General features: G+C 36.2%; 1 protein-coding gene across 4 annotated transcripts in view; it reads right to left on the minus strand.

Moving 5' to 3' along the window:
* SLC38A1 (solute carrier family 38 member 1) overlaps nucleotides 1–14,599 on the minus strand; it is a 78,763-nt gene that overhangs the window by 9,721 nt on the left and 54,443 nt on the right. For all 4 annotated transcript variants that reach the window (XM_006168562.3, XM_006168560.3, XM_006168563.3 and 1 more), the window contains 8 exons: nucleotides 11,160–11,233; nucleotides 9,388–9,480; nucleotides 8,755–8,836; nucleotides 6,850–6,932; nucleotides 5,329–5,387; nucleotides 4,835–4,951; nucleotides 3,493–3,572; nucleotides 1,171–1,271 (listed from right to left, as the gene is read on the minus strand). In XM_006168562.3, coding sequence (XP_006168624.1) covers nucleotides 1,171–1,271; nucleotides 3,493–3,572; nucleotides 4,835–4,951; nucleotides 5,329–5,387; nucleotides 6,850–6,932; nucleotides 8,755–8,836; nucleotides 9,388–9,480; nucleotides 11,160–11,233 — 689 coding nt within the window. The remainder of the gene's footprint in view (nucleotides 1–1,170; nucleotides 1,272–3,492; nucleotides 3,573–4,834; nucleotides 4,952–5,328; nucleotides 5,388–6,849; nucleotides 6,933–8,754; nucleotides 8,837–9,387; nucleotides 9,481–11,159; nucleotides 11,234–14,599) is intronic.

The raw sequence follows: 14,599 nt of genomic DNA on the forward strand, positions 1-14,599 counted from the left end.
AAAATTATTTGTATGTAAAAATTAAATGTGGTATTTATGGATTTATTAAATAATGCTATTCTCTGTTGATTGTGAAAATGATAATAACATAACTGTAGAATCAGAATAGTCTTTTGGGGCTGAATTGAAAATCTTTGGAAGTATTTAAATTTTGAGATATTTGTATTTATGAAGAAAAGTACCCCCAAAGAAATATTATTGAATAGAGAAGGTTGTTTAATATATGTATTTAGATTATGTCCCAAATTATATGGATAACGAAAAATGCTAAATAAAACTGTAGGAAATTTTGAATAGGAAAGGATGAAGAAGTAGTAAAAGCAAGTACACTATTCATATAAGGTCAGTAGGAATTACAAGTAAAATCCTGGTTTTTTTTCAGATTTCACTTTTTTTTTTTTTTTCTGAGAGATTTTTGCTATAGGGCACGTGCACTTGCTAGAAAGACAGAGAGACAGAGAGACCGAGAGCAAGAAATCACCCCCCGGGGAGATGGCCACATCGCAATCCCTTTTCCTCCATTCTTCTCTCGGGATCTTGGGCACGCACGCACACGTGCCCGGCATGAGTTTAAGCCACCGGGTCCGGGACTCGAACCTCAGTCAACTACATGGGAGTCCAGTGACATAGCCATTACACTAACTGCTGGTCCTCAGATTTCACTTTTTTAAAAAACTTTCTATGTCATTCCTTTGAATTTTTGCAAGGCCCCAACTTCCCGTGAACAATTAGGTATTTTATTTTTAATTAACACTAGGTGTCATGAGTGTAGCACTCTGTTCTTTCTCACTTCAACATCTGTGTCTCTCTTTTCTATTAATGGAATCTGACCCAATTTCCAGTGTCAATTAGGAAAACCTTCTCTGATGTAGTTTTCAGCTTTCCTCAGTAAAGGCTGCATGCTTCTAACATGCAATTTATTTTAAGAACACTATTAGTAGAAAAAAATTACAGCATATTGTTTTAGTGATTATTCCATCAATCAGTCTGCAAAAATATGTAAGCCATCACTAGCCATCACTATTTGCTGTAGGTAGGAAAACAAACCAGCAAAACCAGTGAATAGCTTTTCTGCTGTCTTTGATTTTCATATTAAAGTTTATTTTGATGTCATTTTTTTACTAATTTATTTAGAAGTTCTTATATTATGTACAAGCAGAAGTTACTTACCATAGAATGTCAAGTAGCCAAAAATGGCAGTCAAGAAGTACATCACAAACATGGCAAAAAATGAGATATTTGAAACCATCTGCATTTTTTTCTGTGAGCGACTAAGAAACAAAGATAAAGGAATTTGAGAAGTTAAAATAGCATGTTATTGCATTGGCACACCAGTGTTCCCCTGAAGAATGCTAACTTAACTTCCCTTCTATCAGGTTAGGCAGATCTAATGAGCTGAAACTATCCCTGGGAATAATGCTAGTTTACCTCTTTTGTACCAAATGGGTATTATGAGGGCGAGACTCATAGAACGACACTCTTTGAATGTTCTTCTCCATGCTTTTCAAAGAATATTGAGTTCTCATCTGAAGGGCAGACAGTGCTTTCTAACATTTGTGTTTGATAATTATCTCTCCACTGTACACAGGAAAAAAGGTCAGAAAAAAATGCAAGTGTTGTTCTCCTAGCCCCGGAAATGGATGGCAGAGCTGGCCCTTGACTTCAGGTGCTCTGTCTCAGAAGCTGCTATATAGGTTCTGCTTTTCCCATCGAGTAGCCCAAAGACATGCTTGGGTGTCTGTATATCTCCAGAGCTATAATAAGTACTCAAGAGATCACAGCTGTGAGGATAAAAGGCTATCTCTTAGGTCAACTTTACTCTGGGGTTAGGATGACCCTTTAAGGTTTTTTTAACTGCCTGAATAATTAATCTACATGACTTGTATTAATAACAGACCAAACCACAGATAGTCCTAACATTTGGTTGTGTCCTGACAGGGAACCTGGAATGTTATGGGAATATAGAAAGCAAGAAAAATTGAGAAATATACTGTTGAGAAAATTACAAACTAAAAGCTGGACTGTTATATTAACTTATTTATTTATTTTTGGCCAGAGGGCGTATGTGCTCGCCAAAGAGAAAGGGAGAGAGAAAGAGAAGCTGGAAAGCACACCCTATAGGACAGGGTCGTGCCCTAGTCCCTTCTCTGTTTCTCCCTCTTTCTGGGATTTTAGGCTCGCATGCATACATACCCAGGGTATTTCTCAAGCCACTGGGCCAGGATTCAAACCACACAGTCAGCCATGTGGGATCCAGCCACCTTAACCACCAGGCCACAGGCTAGCCCTGAATCACTACATTTAAAAGATGCCAGTCATATTTAAATTCTCTAAATATAGCATCATAAACTAGGAATGATATATATGTAGACAAACAAGTGCAAGTATCTCAAAATTTAGCTTTGTGTTGATTAAACATGAGGAGAATGGCAAGTGAATCCCATGCTAAATGACATCACCTTTATTTTTGTTTCAAAATGGAAATAAATATTGGGTTGTCAGAAAAGTCATGACGTATTTTTTATGCTTTTCTATGTGAAAATGCATCATGACTTTTCCGGCAACCCAATAGCTATATTTTTTGAGCTTAAGATTATGTCACAATGCCTATTTTTATATAGAATAAGTCTGATAATGGTCAACTAAAAAGAGGACACAAGAATTAACTTGTAAGCAGGTTTTTAGTTTCCTCTAAAACAACAATAAAAAATAAATCCATAGTATCATCTTAATAGTTTAAAAACAATATTCTTATTTTTAGTTTGTGGCCTTGACATTTTTATAATCTAATTTGCTAGCCTTTCTACCAAAACCAACAGGCAAATCAGAGACAATGTAGCTGGCAGTTTACAGGTGAACCTGAAGGTTATCATCCACTTGGAAAATAATCAGACATAAGCAGAAAGTAACCCAAATACTTGAACTCTCCTAGTCATATAGTATCTGAAAAAACAAATAAAGTAAAAAACAACAACAACAACAACAATAAAAAACAAACCCAGTGCTCACATGACTAGTCACAGCTAAAAAATAACTCAGTTTTCTGGTTTTTCTTGGTTTTGTTTCTTTTTCTTTTAATTGCCAGAGGGCACATGTGCTCACCAGAGAGACAGAAAGATGGAAAGGGAGAAGGCACCCTTCTATAGTGTGTGGTCACACCACAACCCCCTCTCCTCCATTTCTTCATCTTGTTGGGATTTTAGCACACACATACCTGCTCTTAGTGTGTTAGCTACTGGGCTGGGATTTGAACCACGGTCAGCCATGTGCTATCTAGCTTCTCCTACCACTAGGACATGGGGCCAGACTTGTTCTTGTTTTGTAAAATACAGTACAGTACTTGCTCCAGAATGGCCTAATGTTACTAAAGTTGGAGCTGGGTAACAGATCTGTGGAGGTTCATAATACAAGTTTGTATACTTTACTACAGTACTTGCCTATTAATGAGGATAAGTAAAATGGTAACATTATAAATATTAGCAAATATCTTACTCTTTAAGCTCACTGTAAATTGGCAGGACTGACGGGTGACAGACAAATGCAAATGCAATCGTCGGTAAAGCATACACGGTCTGTATGAAAGAAGAAAATAAACATTAAGAAAAGACATTTTCACCACAAAAATTAAACAGCCCCAGTATTTCTGAATGGTCATTTTATCTGACAGCTCTTCGGTATCCCTGGATTATTTGGTTATTAGGAGGGTTTTGATCTCCAAAATAGGAGCAGCTTTTCGAAGAGAGCTTATCTGGCTTGAGCCATTAGGCACTTGTCACAGAGGGTCTTTAGATCTGGCTCACCTACAGCATATTTTATACACTCCAGGTACAGTAACACCTGTGGTTCATGTGGCACCAGCCACATTATCTCACTGTGTCCCCATAGCAGCCCTGAGCGGTAGCCATGGCTGTTCTGACTTCCTCCCACAGGTTAGGTGCCTTGCCCAGGACCTCCACCTCTATGTTACTGCACGTTGCTCTATATCAGCTACATCAGATGAGACTTAAAAGATGGCATCTAAAAAGATAGTTCTACATTGTACTACTTCGCTTGCATCCTTAAGTTTAAAAGAAAGAGATTTATTTGTTCTTAGATAAGACTTTTTTAAAACTCTCCAACTCAAATTCTTATGCAAAAATAAGCTAGCAAAAAAGAAGGAAAAGTAACGTATCTTATGCTCTAACTCTGCTGAGGCACCGTACCAGGCCCAAAGCCCTGTAAGATAGAGTAGAATCCTCATTTTTATACCAGGGGTTTGGTGAGTGCCTGAGGAGTCAAATCAAGCCTGGCTGAATATATAATCACTGTTCTCCACACTATCAACAATATCCTAATAATACAAAGTCTTTAAAGTGCCCATTTGTGGTGGTATCTGTATTTCTACTGTAAAGCTGAGGAAGTCTGCAGTATTCCCTCCTGTCACCACCATAAAAGAAACAGTGAGCTAGAGATGTTATTCATCTGGTTTTAAAGCATCACCCAGCACTGCACATAGGAAAAGGAAAGCTGAGACAATTTCCCAGAAAGAGATTTTCACAGACAATACTTAAGGTTGTCCTACATGTAAATTGGGTAAGGAGTGTGATATATTGGGTCGTCGGAAAAGTCATGATGTGTTTTTCTATGCAAAAATGCATCATGACTTTTCTGACGACCCAATATTTGTGTATTTCCCGAATGTCTCAAAATGGATTGTGAAATATAGAAAGAATGGTATCGTGTGTTCTTTTGAGAACAAATACATTCAAAACAATATAGTTAACAAATATGGGAACTTTAATGCTCTTAATTAAAAAATGCTTGTTTTATTCTTTAAAGGACAAAGGAAATTTACCTTTGAATTGAAGGTAACATATTTTGGCGTACACATGCCAATATTTGTTGAATTAGCATTCATTGTTGAATTAAGCTCTGAAACAATGCAGGGAATTTGAAATTTCTTGTAGATGACCTGTTTAAAAATTGAAGAGAAACAACATAGTTTTTTTTTTTTTTTTTTTTTTTGAGAGATTTTTGCTATAGGGCATGCCTTTTGCCAGAGAGACCGAGAGGTAGAAAGCAAAAAATCACTCCCCCCCAGAGGGGATGGTCACAATGCAATCCCTCTCATCCATTCTCCTCTCAGAATTTTGGGCATAGATGCACATGCACCCAGCATGAGTTTTAAGCTGCCAGGTATCTGGAACTCAAACTGCGGTCGACTACATGGGAGTCCAGTGATGTAACCATTATGCCATGTGCTGATCCCAATGACAGATTTTATTAAAGCCAAGTAACGGGCAATTATGACATGGCAAAACTGAACCAATCATTTCAATCAACACTTACCACTATTAGGAAAAACACCATACAGCTCAAGGAAAACCCACTAGTATAGCCAAGATACCCTTTTAAAAAAATGATAAATAAATGTTAGTTCATTCATTATTTCATTTTTTTCAATGTATTATTTCAAGCATTGTTTAGTTTCCAGTAATATACATATATGCCCTTGTGAATACAAGATTTATTGTTTGACAGTCCTACTATTTTGGGCAAAAATGGGGCTTTGAATAAAAATATTATGTGTGTTGATTCTAGTTCTCCCTGGCACACAAGAGAACACAGATTCCCAGAATCCAGGAGAAAAAAAGTCTCCCAATTTTGGTACGTGCTAGTGTACTCTGATGGAGTCCTACAGGCAAATCAATTTACTCCTTGGTCCCTTCGAAAGGTCTTTATTATGCACTTACTGTGTGCATGCTGAATGTCAGTTACAATACTTCTCTCCCAAGACGAGAGGCACAAAGAGAGTAGATAAAAAGAATTTCTAGGGATAAATTGAGTATCTGGGGATCTTGACATCACTCCCCTTAGAATGCCTAGGAGATTTCTGGCTGCCACTTTAACTTCCAGAAAGGGAGAGTTAAGTGGCTTCTCAGGGACTGTTATTCTCACCCCTGGGGTAGAGACTTTATCTACATAAACTGAAGAGAGCTATTAATATATCCTTAGGTATAAAAGAGCCTGAACACAGATTCAGAAACTAGAAAATTAAGTAGTTAAAAAAACTACTTATAAACTTTAGCCATAAAAGTCTGAGAGTTTTCATCCAAACAAAACAGAAAACTGGTTCATAATTATTTTTGGAATAAATTTAATCTAAAACTTCTGTCTTAAATTAGCCCAGAATTAAAGTAAATGCCTTTTGGAGGTTTTTTAACTGAATGGTGGTCTGACCTCATTATTCAATGTATAAAGTTCTCTTGACATCAGATATAATCCTCTCCAAATACAAGCATAAAACCAAATGTCCAAACCAATGGATATGACTTGGATACTATCTGTTATTTTTTATTCTGACTTTCCTCTTCCCCTTCAGTGATACAAATAATTGAGATTGGTCAGTTTCTCTAAATTTAAGAGTGAGCCATAATAGTCTTGGGTATAAATATTGGGTCTTCAAGAAAGTTATGATGCATTTTTGCATAGAAAAACATAAAAAAAATTATGACTTTTCTGATGACCCAATATAAGCAACTTTATTTCCTGATATTAGATTTGAAAATCCAATGAGAATTCCATTTTCTGGACCTTTCTTAGAGTACCCTATAAGTTGTGCTATTGAAAATAGTAGTTTGTTCTGACCCCAGAACCTCTCTTCTCCCCTCCACAGCTTAGTAGAGGGATTGCTTAAGAGGGTACATACAACCAGTGTTTTTTTGCCATATCAATGAATACTTGCAATTTATCATTAACTTAATCTGTACCCTACAAGAGAAAGCAGAAGGCAGGAGTGTTCATTTTTAGTAGGTTTCTGATTCATTTGGGCATGGCAAAGACCATGATAAAACCAAGAGCTTTCCTTACCCAAATTCTTCAAGAGACACAGAGGGAGAATTATGCCAAAGGTAACCATCACCACCAGAACTCGGCCATCCACGTACCAGGCTCTGAAAGGCATTTAAGCAGTTAGGTTATCACTTTTTTATAAAGTGATTTTTATTTTTCTCAAATGTAAAATTTCACGATATATGTTAATTATTTTTACTATTAATTATTTTCAGTTTATGATGAATACTGTTGCAGTCTTCCCTGGTTATACATGGGGGTTCCAGAATCATCCTCTTGGATGCCAAAATCTATGGATGCTTAATTACCTTACATAAAATAACACAGTATTTGCATATCACCTATTCATCCTCCCTATACTAGAAATCAACTTTAGATACTTAAAAGCAGTCTTAGCATCAGATATAAGCAAAATAAAAATATAAAGAGTCTTCAAAAAGCTCTTAGAAAAAGAAAGGTTATGGAAGAACTATGCAAGGATTTCAAATTTTTTTGTACCAGAATAAACTCATACTTTAATTTCATTTTCCATAATCTTTTCGAAGTACTCTCATATACAGATAAACTTCATCAGCATCTCTCTTGTAAGGGGCTTCTTCTCCCCCTATTTCATAACCTCTTCCCCTATTTCTATATCTGTAGCCAGGTCATATGAAATTTCATAACAATTGGTATGATCTGGCTACAGATATAGAGGGATGACTGTATTAAATTTTTAAATCATTACTCAGTTTTTATTCAAACACTTTAACACAATCACTACTCTTCTACTACTGCCCCACTCCCATGTAATAGAAGAAGTGATATTGAGTTTTCCCCTCCCCCCTTGCCTAAATGTGGCATTCTTTTGAATCATTTATGTGGTTTCAAAGCTGAATGCATACACCACATTCTGTCAGATTACAACTGTCCTATCAATTATTTAAAGAGAAAGTTCCTTTTTGTTTTCTTGTCTAATATCACAGAGAAACAAGGCACCACAGGTGGGCATTTCTCTCTCCCTGTTCCCTTGGATTTGACCTTGAAACCTGAGGGTTGGATTTGGAACTCTGGCTTCTACAATTATCCCATCAAAGAAAACTGAAAAAATAAGACTGCCAAGAACTGTTAAACAAGAGGGAGTCAAAACATGATTGTTTTCCAAATGTAAGTGCAACATTTCCAGGTTTAGCCATATTTTTTATGAGATTGGCTCATATAAACTTTGCTCCCAAAATGTTATTTCCCAATCTTTAAGAATGAGACTAAACAAGGCCAGCTGGTGGCATGGTGGTTAAGGCACTAGATTCCCACCTGGCTGACTGTGGTTAGAGTCCTGGACTTGGCTCTTGATAATCACACTGGGCATGTGTGTGTGCATGCCCAAAATCCTGAGAGGAGAATGGAAGAGGGGATTATGGCGTGCTATCCCCCTAGGGATGTGTGTGATTTCTCACTCTCTCTCTCTCTCTCTCTCTCTCTCTCTCTCTCTCTCTCTCTCTCTCTCCAGCAAGCACACTCTACCTATAGCAAAAAAAAAAAAAAAAGAGAGACAGTGAGAGAGAGAGAGAGAGAACTAGGATCTTATAATTTTTTTTTCCACATGTTCTACTTCTGTGTTAAAAATACTCCATAGTCCTTATCTGTTCCATTTCAAATGAAAACTAGATATAGATCCCAGGCTCTTGGGAAAGTGCAGTATCTACTGTTTGCAGCGTAACAGATGACTCAACCTTTTAAATGTTCATTCAAATGGCTCTCCCTGCTACTTTCATTTATATACCCCCACCCCCACTTTATTATTGAAAACAAGAAACAAAGATTTAAAAAAACAGCCTGGGGAGAACTTTGTTACTGCAATTTTTGTAAAACAAAAATGCTAGTTAGCCTACATTTAAATTAAAAGGATTTTAGTTGTATCACAGAAAATGGTCTATAACTTACGAAAATGACTCTTCCTTTCCCATGAGAAACTTTATGGCAGAGGGTAGTTCATTTTTTACTATGAAGAGGTAGCTCAGCATTGCTAGAGGAAAATGAGAACATCTTTAGAAAGAAGATACCTAGGCTCACATTGCAAGCTATATAAAAGGTTACCAGCCTGTTCTTAAACTAACCTTCAGTAAGACACAAAGGCAGCTACAGATTCTCTAGCAACATATTGGGCTTTAAATGACTGTCATCTCCACATTACTTTCTATGTGCCATTTTAGCAATGAGAATAATAAAATTCATGTGGCCACCCAACCGCCAGAATTAGGAAAAGAGAATAATATTCACATCCTTCAAAATTATATATAGAGACCCAGCTGTGGTGATGCAGGTGGCAAGGCACCACTGTGTGGTAGTGGAGCCATGCAGGAAGCCCAGGTTTGGACACTGAGTCCACCTAAGCACATCGGGCATACCAGCGTGTGCCCATGATCCGGGCTGACAGGGAGGCTGGGGAGAAGGGAACCTGTAGCATGGCAATACCCTGCAAGGTTATCTGTCATTCAGTTTCTTTCTCTCATGAAATAAATAAAAATAAAATAAAAATTTAAAAAGGTTATACATAGAAAAACATGTTCTTTTTACCTCCAGTGTTCTGTAGAGAGGTGGCTCCAAAGATTACAAGCTTCCCTGTGGTGCCAAAGACTTGTTCTCCCAACTTTTCATAAACCATGCAACCTATTTAAAAATCAGATTTGAGAGCACAAGAAATGACAGGGTTCTAAAAGTTAAAATTGTCAAAATGTTGTTATCCTATTGACCATTCCCTAAGTCATCGTTTGCCTTTCTCAAATTGCACAAATAGCCATCATGGCTTTGCAAGGGTAAAGGGAATTTTCATTATAAAACGACCTCTTGACATTTTTAAATGTCAGGCATGACCACTGGTTCCCCATTTTCAAGTAGGCTACAAAAGCATTACCATTAAACTATTATTTTTAACTATCTCTACCTTACTGGGGGGGAATTTCCACTCTGATTGTTTTCTCAGGTCTGGTATATATTATTAAAATAAAGATTTGAATTTTTAAAATCCTGATGGTTAAGACAAAAAGATTCCTTTTGAATTAATTACCTGAACCAATTAGGCTAACAAACAATTATCTTCAAAACACCTCATCCATACCTCTGGTGTCCTAACTAAGTTTAGAAACATCTAATAGTCATGGCATAAGAATTCTGATGATTCACAGAATTTGTTTCAAAGGAATGCAACTCGCAACACAGAGCAGCAGACAAATCTGTCAAAGGAATAATTTGGCTGTAGCAAAATGCTCAAGGGTTCATCTAGCTCATCTTGGACATTCTAAACCATTCATTGTTTTAAATAAGTGTTTATATTTCTTTATGACAATTCAGTTAGTGTTTTCCAAAGGCTCACAGAAAGCAATACAGGTCAGGCTATAATTAAACTTTTGTTTAATCTCTCAAAAGACAGGTGTTTAAACTAGGCTATGGTTAGATCCTCAATTTATCACAAAATGTTCCAGTTAAATAGAATTGAGCATATACAATAATATTTGGCCAATGTGGTTTTAGCTAATGCAAAAGTCAAAGTGTTAGAAACATAACCCAAAGTCCCAGGAATAGAAAATAAACACTTCAGGCATTACACTGCCCAGAGTACTTGAAATCTCTTCATAGCTCCCTCACTCCCACATTGCCTCAGGAGTCACATTTTCTCCTCGGAATATGTATGAAACATAATGAAAAGTGTCTTTATTTTTAAAGACCTTGGGCCATAATATAAAAACATGAGACCTTTGTTCCAGATATATAAAGATCTAAAGAAAACTTGAAGCCTTTCAAATGAAGTCATCTTAAACTAGAAAAACAAGTATAGTGGAGAGCTCACTTTAAATGAAAATGCTATTTTCTCATTGCCCATGACAATTTTATTTATATTTTACTTCATCTGTTTCTTTTTTATTTTTTGGGGGGGAGGTTTTTGCTATAGGGCGCGTGCGCTCGCCAGACAGACAGAGAGAGACAGAGAGATAGAAAGCGAGAAATCACCCCCCCAGGGGGGATGGCCACGCCGCAATCCCTTCTCCTCTTGGGATCTTGGGCATGCATGCACACGCGCCCGGTGTGAGTTTTAAGCCACTGGGTCCGGGACGCGAACCGCGGTCGACTATATGGGAGTCCACCTACATAGCCATTACGCTAACTGCTGGTCCCTGCTTCATCTGTTTCTCTAGGTAAAATATCTATAGCTCTACTTGTTTCTATAGGTCAAAGTAATCTTTCTTTTTAATAATCAAGTTGTTAAACAGAGAAAATATCATTTGTTTATCATATCACTATAAAAATCATTTACCCTGACTTTAACAAACTTAGACATAATCCCAGCTTACCTGTTTCCTTTGAACAGATCAATAAAAGGTTTATTGAATATATAGACAGCAATGTCACTGATGTCAAAAGTATCCTAAAACAAAAATGAACAAATAAATGAGTCATGTAATAACTAGAAAAGAATATTTTCCTACCTTACATTTTTAAGAGAGCAAAGGTTTATTTATATTGTTAACACTGTTTATTAATAGAATCCAAATTTTGGAAGCTATTAGTCACCTCTACTTTAAAATACTCAAATAAATAAGTCATGTAATAACTAGAAATGTAAAACTACCTTACATTTTTAAGAGAGCAAAGGTTTATTTATATTGTTAACACTGTTTATTAATAGAATCCAAATTTTGGAAGCTATTAGTCACCTCTACTTTAAAATACTCAATAAAAATGTTCTACCAAATAAAGAAGTGCTCATTAGAATCCAAGTAACTAACAGCTCAAATCCCTTATGTACTTTGGAGCCCAAATAGCACTCTGGGAACATTTCGGTTGAAGTGACTTTAAAACATTATAAAAGAAACCTTTGTTACCCTATGGTTTATTCCCTACTACATCTGGTGAGAAAGTATACGGAAAGGGAGTCAATAAATAAGGGGTGGTGAAGCGAAAGGCAGTGACCTCAGGAGAATGACCTCGTTGACTTTGGGCTACTTGCCTAACTTCTCCCATCTCTAGATTCCTCACCCATATAAAGACACAAGCCAAATGATGTCCAGGGTTCTTTTCGTCTATCATTCTATGGGTATTTTTTGCACCTATGTATTTCAATATTAATCTAATCTTTTGTTGCTGTTGTTGTTTTCCTACCTAGTTCGTCTTAGTGGGGGAAATTTGACAATCAAGTATAATGAAAGGACTTTTTTTTTCTTTAAATTAATCTTTTTTTGTTTGTTTTTTTCCTACCTAGTTCGTCTTAGTGGGGGAAATTTGACTATCAAGTATAATGAAAGGACTTTTTTTTTTCTTTAAATATTGATTGTAATTTATGATTCACATATAATCATTATACATCTTTGTAGGTTACAGAACGGTCTTTAAAAGCATGTATACAGTCTGTAATAAACAAATTGAGGATGCAAACATAATTCACCACCTTCAACATTTAACATTATGTTGTGAACATTTGAAACTCATGCCATGGTTATTCTGTGAGTATGTCTGAATTGTCTATGACATTCTTTACTGTGAGGTACAATTCTAAAGAAAAGTATATTGATTAAAAATCAGGCAGCAAATAATCTCACAAGTTAACAAAGATAATCTTAACATAGTTGATGAAAGAAGAACTTGTAATTTTCATGTAGAGGACTGTGGAGATAAGTTTATAGTCTGAAAAATCTGTGGGTATCAATCATTGGTTCAGCTGGAGACAGGTAAAATTGTACATAAAAATAGCTCATTAGGAAGAGATAGAAAAACAACACTTCCACTCACACATTGAGTTCTTGTAAGACCATAGTACTGTACTGTGCATAAAAAAATAAGTCCTTGAAAAAGCAAAGATAAAACAAAATTGCAAAGAGATGTTTAAAAGTGGACACATGGAAAAGTCAATGATTTGATGATTTATGGGCTTTACAAAGCTTTTTATTTTAGTTTTCTTTTTTAAATTCAGTTCAAAGAAAGACTCAGCTGTAACATGTTGGATTTTTTTCTCTATTATCTAGTTCTATACAATGAGTAATGGTTATAACAAATATATAAATTGAAATCTGGGGAGACAGTTGTCTATCAAATAATTGGTGGATTTGTATTTAAGCCTGCTTGCCTATAAGACTGTTGAATCTACATTTGGTCCCAACATTCAATGCTATTATCAATATGTGTTCACTTATCTTTTTATCCTCATTGTTTTGTGTTCACTTACTTCTATTTGTCTCTCTTTAGTTTTCTTGGTATAGTAGTCCCTTAAGGATTTCCTAAACAGCTAGATTTGTTTTGGTGAATTCTTTTAGCATTCATTTTATCTAGGAATGATTTTATTTCCTCTTCCTATTTGAAGGATAATCTTGCTGGATATAGTAGTGTTGGCTGACACTGCCTTTTTTCAGAATTTTAAATATGTCTTCCCATTCTTTCCTTTCCTTCATTGTTTCAACTGAGAGATATGATGTTAGTCTAATGGTATAATCTTTGTAAGCAACTTGGCATTTCTCTCTTGACATTTTTAGAATTTTTTCTTTGTCTTTGATTTTTGCCAATTTGGCTATAATATGCCTTGGAGAGGATCTTCTTATATGTATTTGGTGTCCTTTGTATCTCCTGGATTTGAATGTCTGCATGCCTCTCCAAATTTGGAAAGTTTTCAGTTAATATATTATGAAGTATGTTTTCTATGCCTTAACTGGTCTCTTCATCTTCTGGAATACTTATTATGTGGATATTTGGCCATTTAATGGCGTTCAGGATTTCCTGTATATTGTCTTCATTTTCAGTGGTTATTCTTCTTCTCCATTGCATGGACTAAATAAGAGGTTTTGTCTTCAAGGTTAGATATTCTTTGTTCTGTGTGATCTAATCTGCTGTTGATACTTTCAAAGGAGGTTTTGATTTTCTGCAACATATTTTTTTTAATCTCCAAAAGTTCTGTTTGATTCTTTTTCAGTGTGTCTGTGTCCTTACGAAGTTCCTCCATCATGTCATGGAAATATTTTTTCACCTCCTGCAATTGGTTTTCTGTTTTCTCCTGTATGTTGTTGAGTATTGTTACAATTAATATTCTGAATAATTTTTCTGAAATTTCTATGATATCTTGTATTTTATCCATAGTTGGTGAGGAGTGATGATCCTTTGAGAGGGAGATATTTACTAATTTTCTATTTCTTGGGCTCTGCTTTGATTTTTAGTCTGGTGGTATACTCACTTCTTCCTACTTCTTTGGAATATATTTCTGTAGCTATGTATTTCTGAACTTCTCTTTGATATGTATAAGATTTATGTCAATTTCCCTCCGCTATTGTGGGTAGGAGTGTGGAATCCATAGTAGGAGCTTAGTGTTTAGATAGTCAGAGGGGAGTTTCTCTCCTTTTCTGTCAAGGGAGTTACAAAGAAAGAATTCCTCTGAAATCTGCTATTTTCAGGTGTTTGGTTCTAATATACCTAAATCTAACTGCTCCAAATGTGGGTGGAAGTTGGACAATAGATAGAAAATAAAGTGGTAGACAAGTGTACCACACAGGATAGAGGGCCCCTCCTCTAGCAGGCTGAGTCAGGGTCTTTGCTGATGAGCTCAAGCTGAGTGCCTGACTTGGGTCTGCCTGTTGGTCTTGGATGGGTGAAGGAGAGAATGGCATCAGCACATGTCGACCAGTAGGACCTATTTCTGGACTATTTCTGGAATTGCAGGACCTCCCTGTTGCTTCTTCTTTCTCTGGGATTGCAGGAACCAGCTATTGTTGTTTTGTTTGTTTGTTTGTTTTTGCTATAGGGCGCGTGCGCT

This window comes from Tupaia chinensis, unplaced genomic scaffold, assembly GCF_000334495.1.
Source record: "Tupaia chinensis unplaced genomic scaffold, TupChi_1.0 Scaffold145870_1, whole genome shotgun sequence".
Taxonomy (NCBI): Eukaryota; Metazoa; Chordata; class Mammalia; order Scandentia; family Tupaiidae; genus Tupaia; species Tupaia belangeri.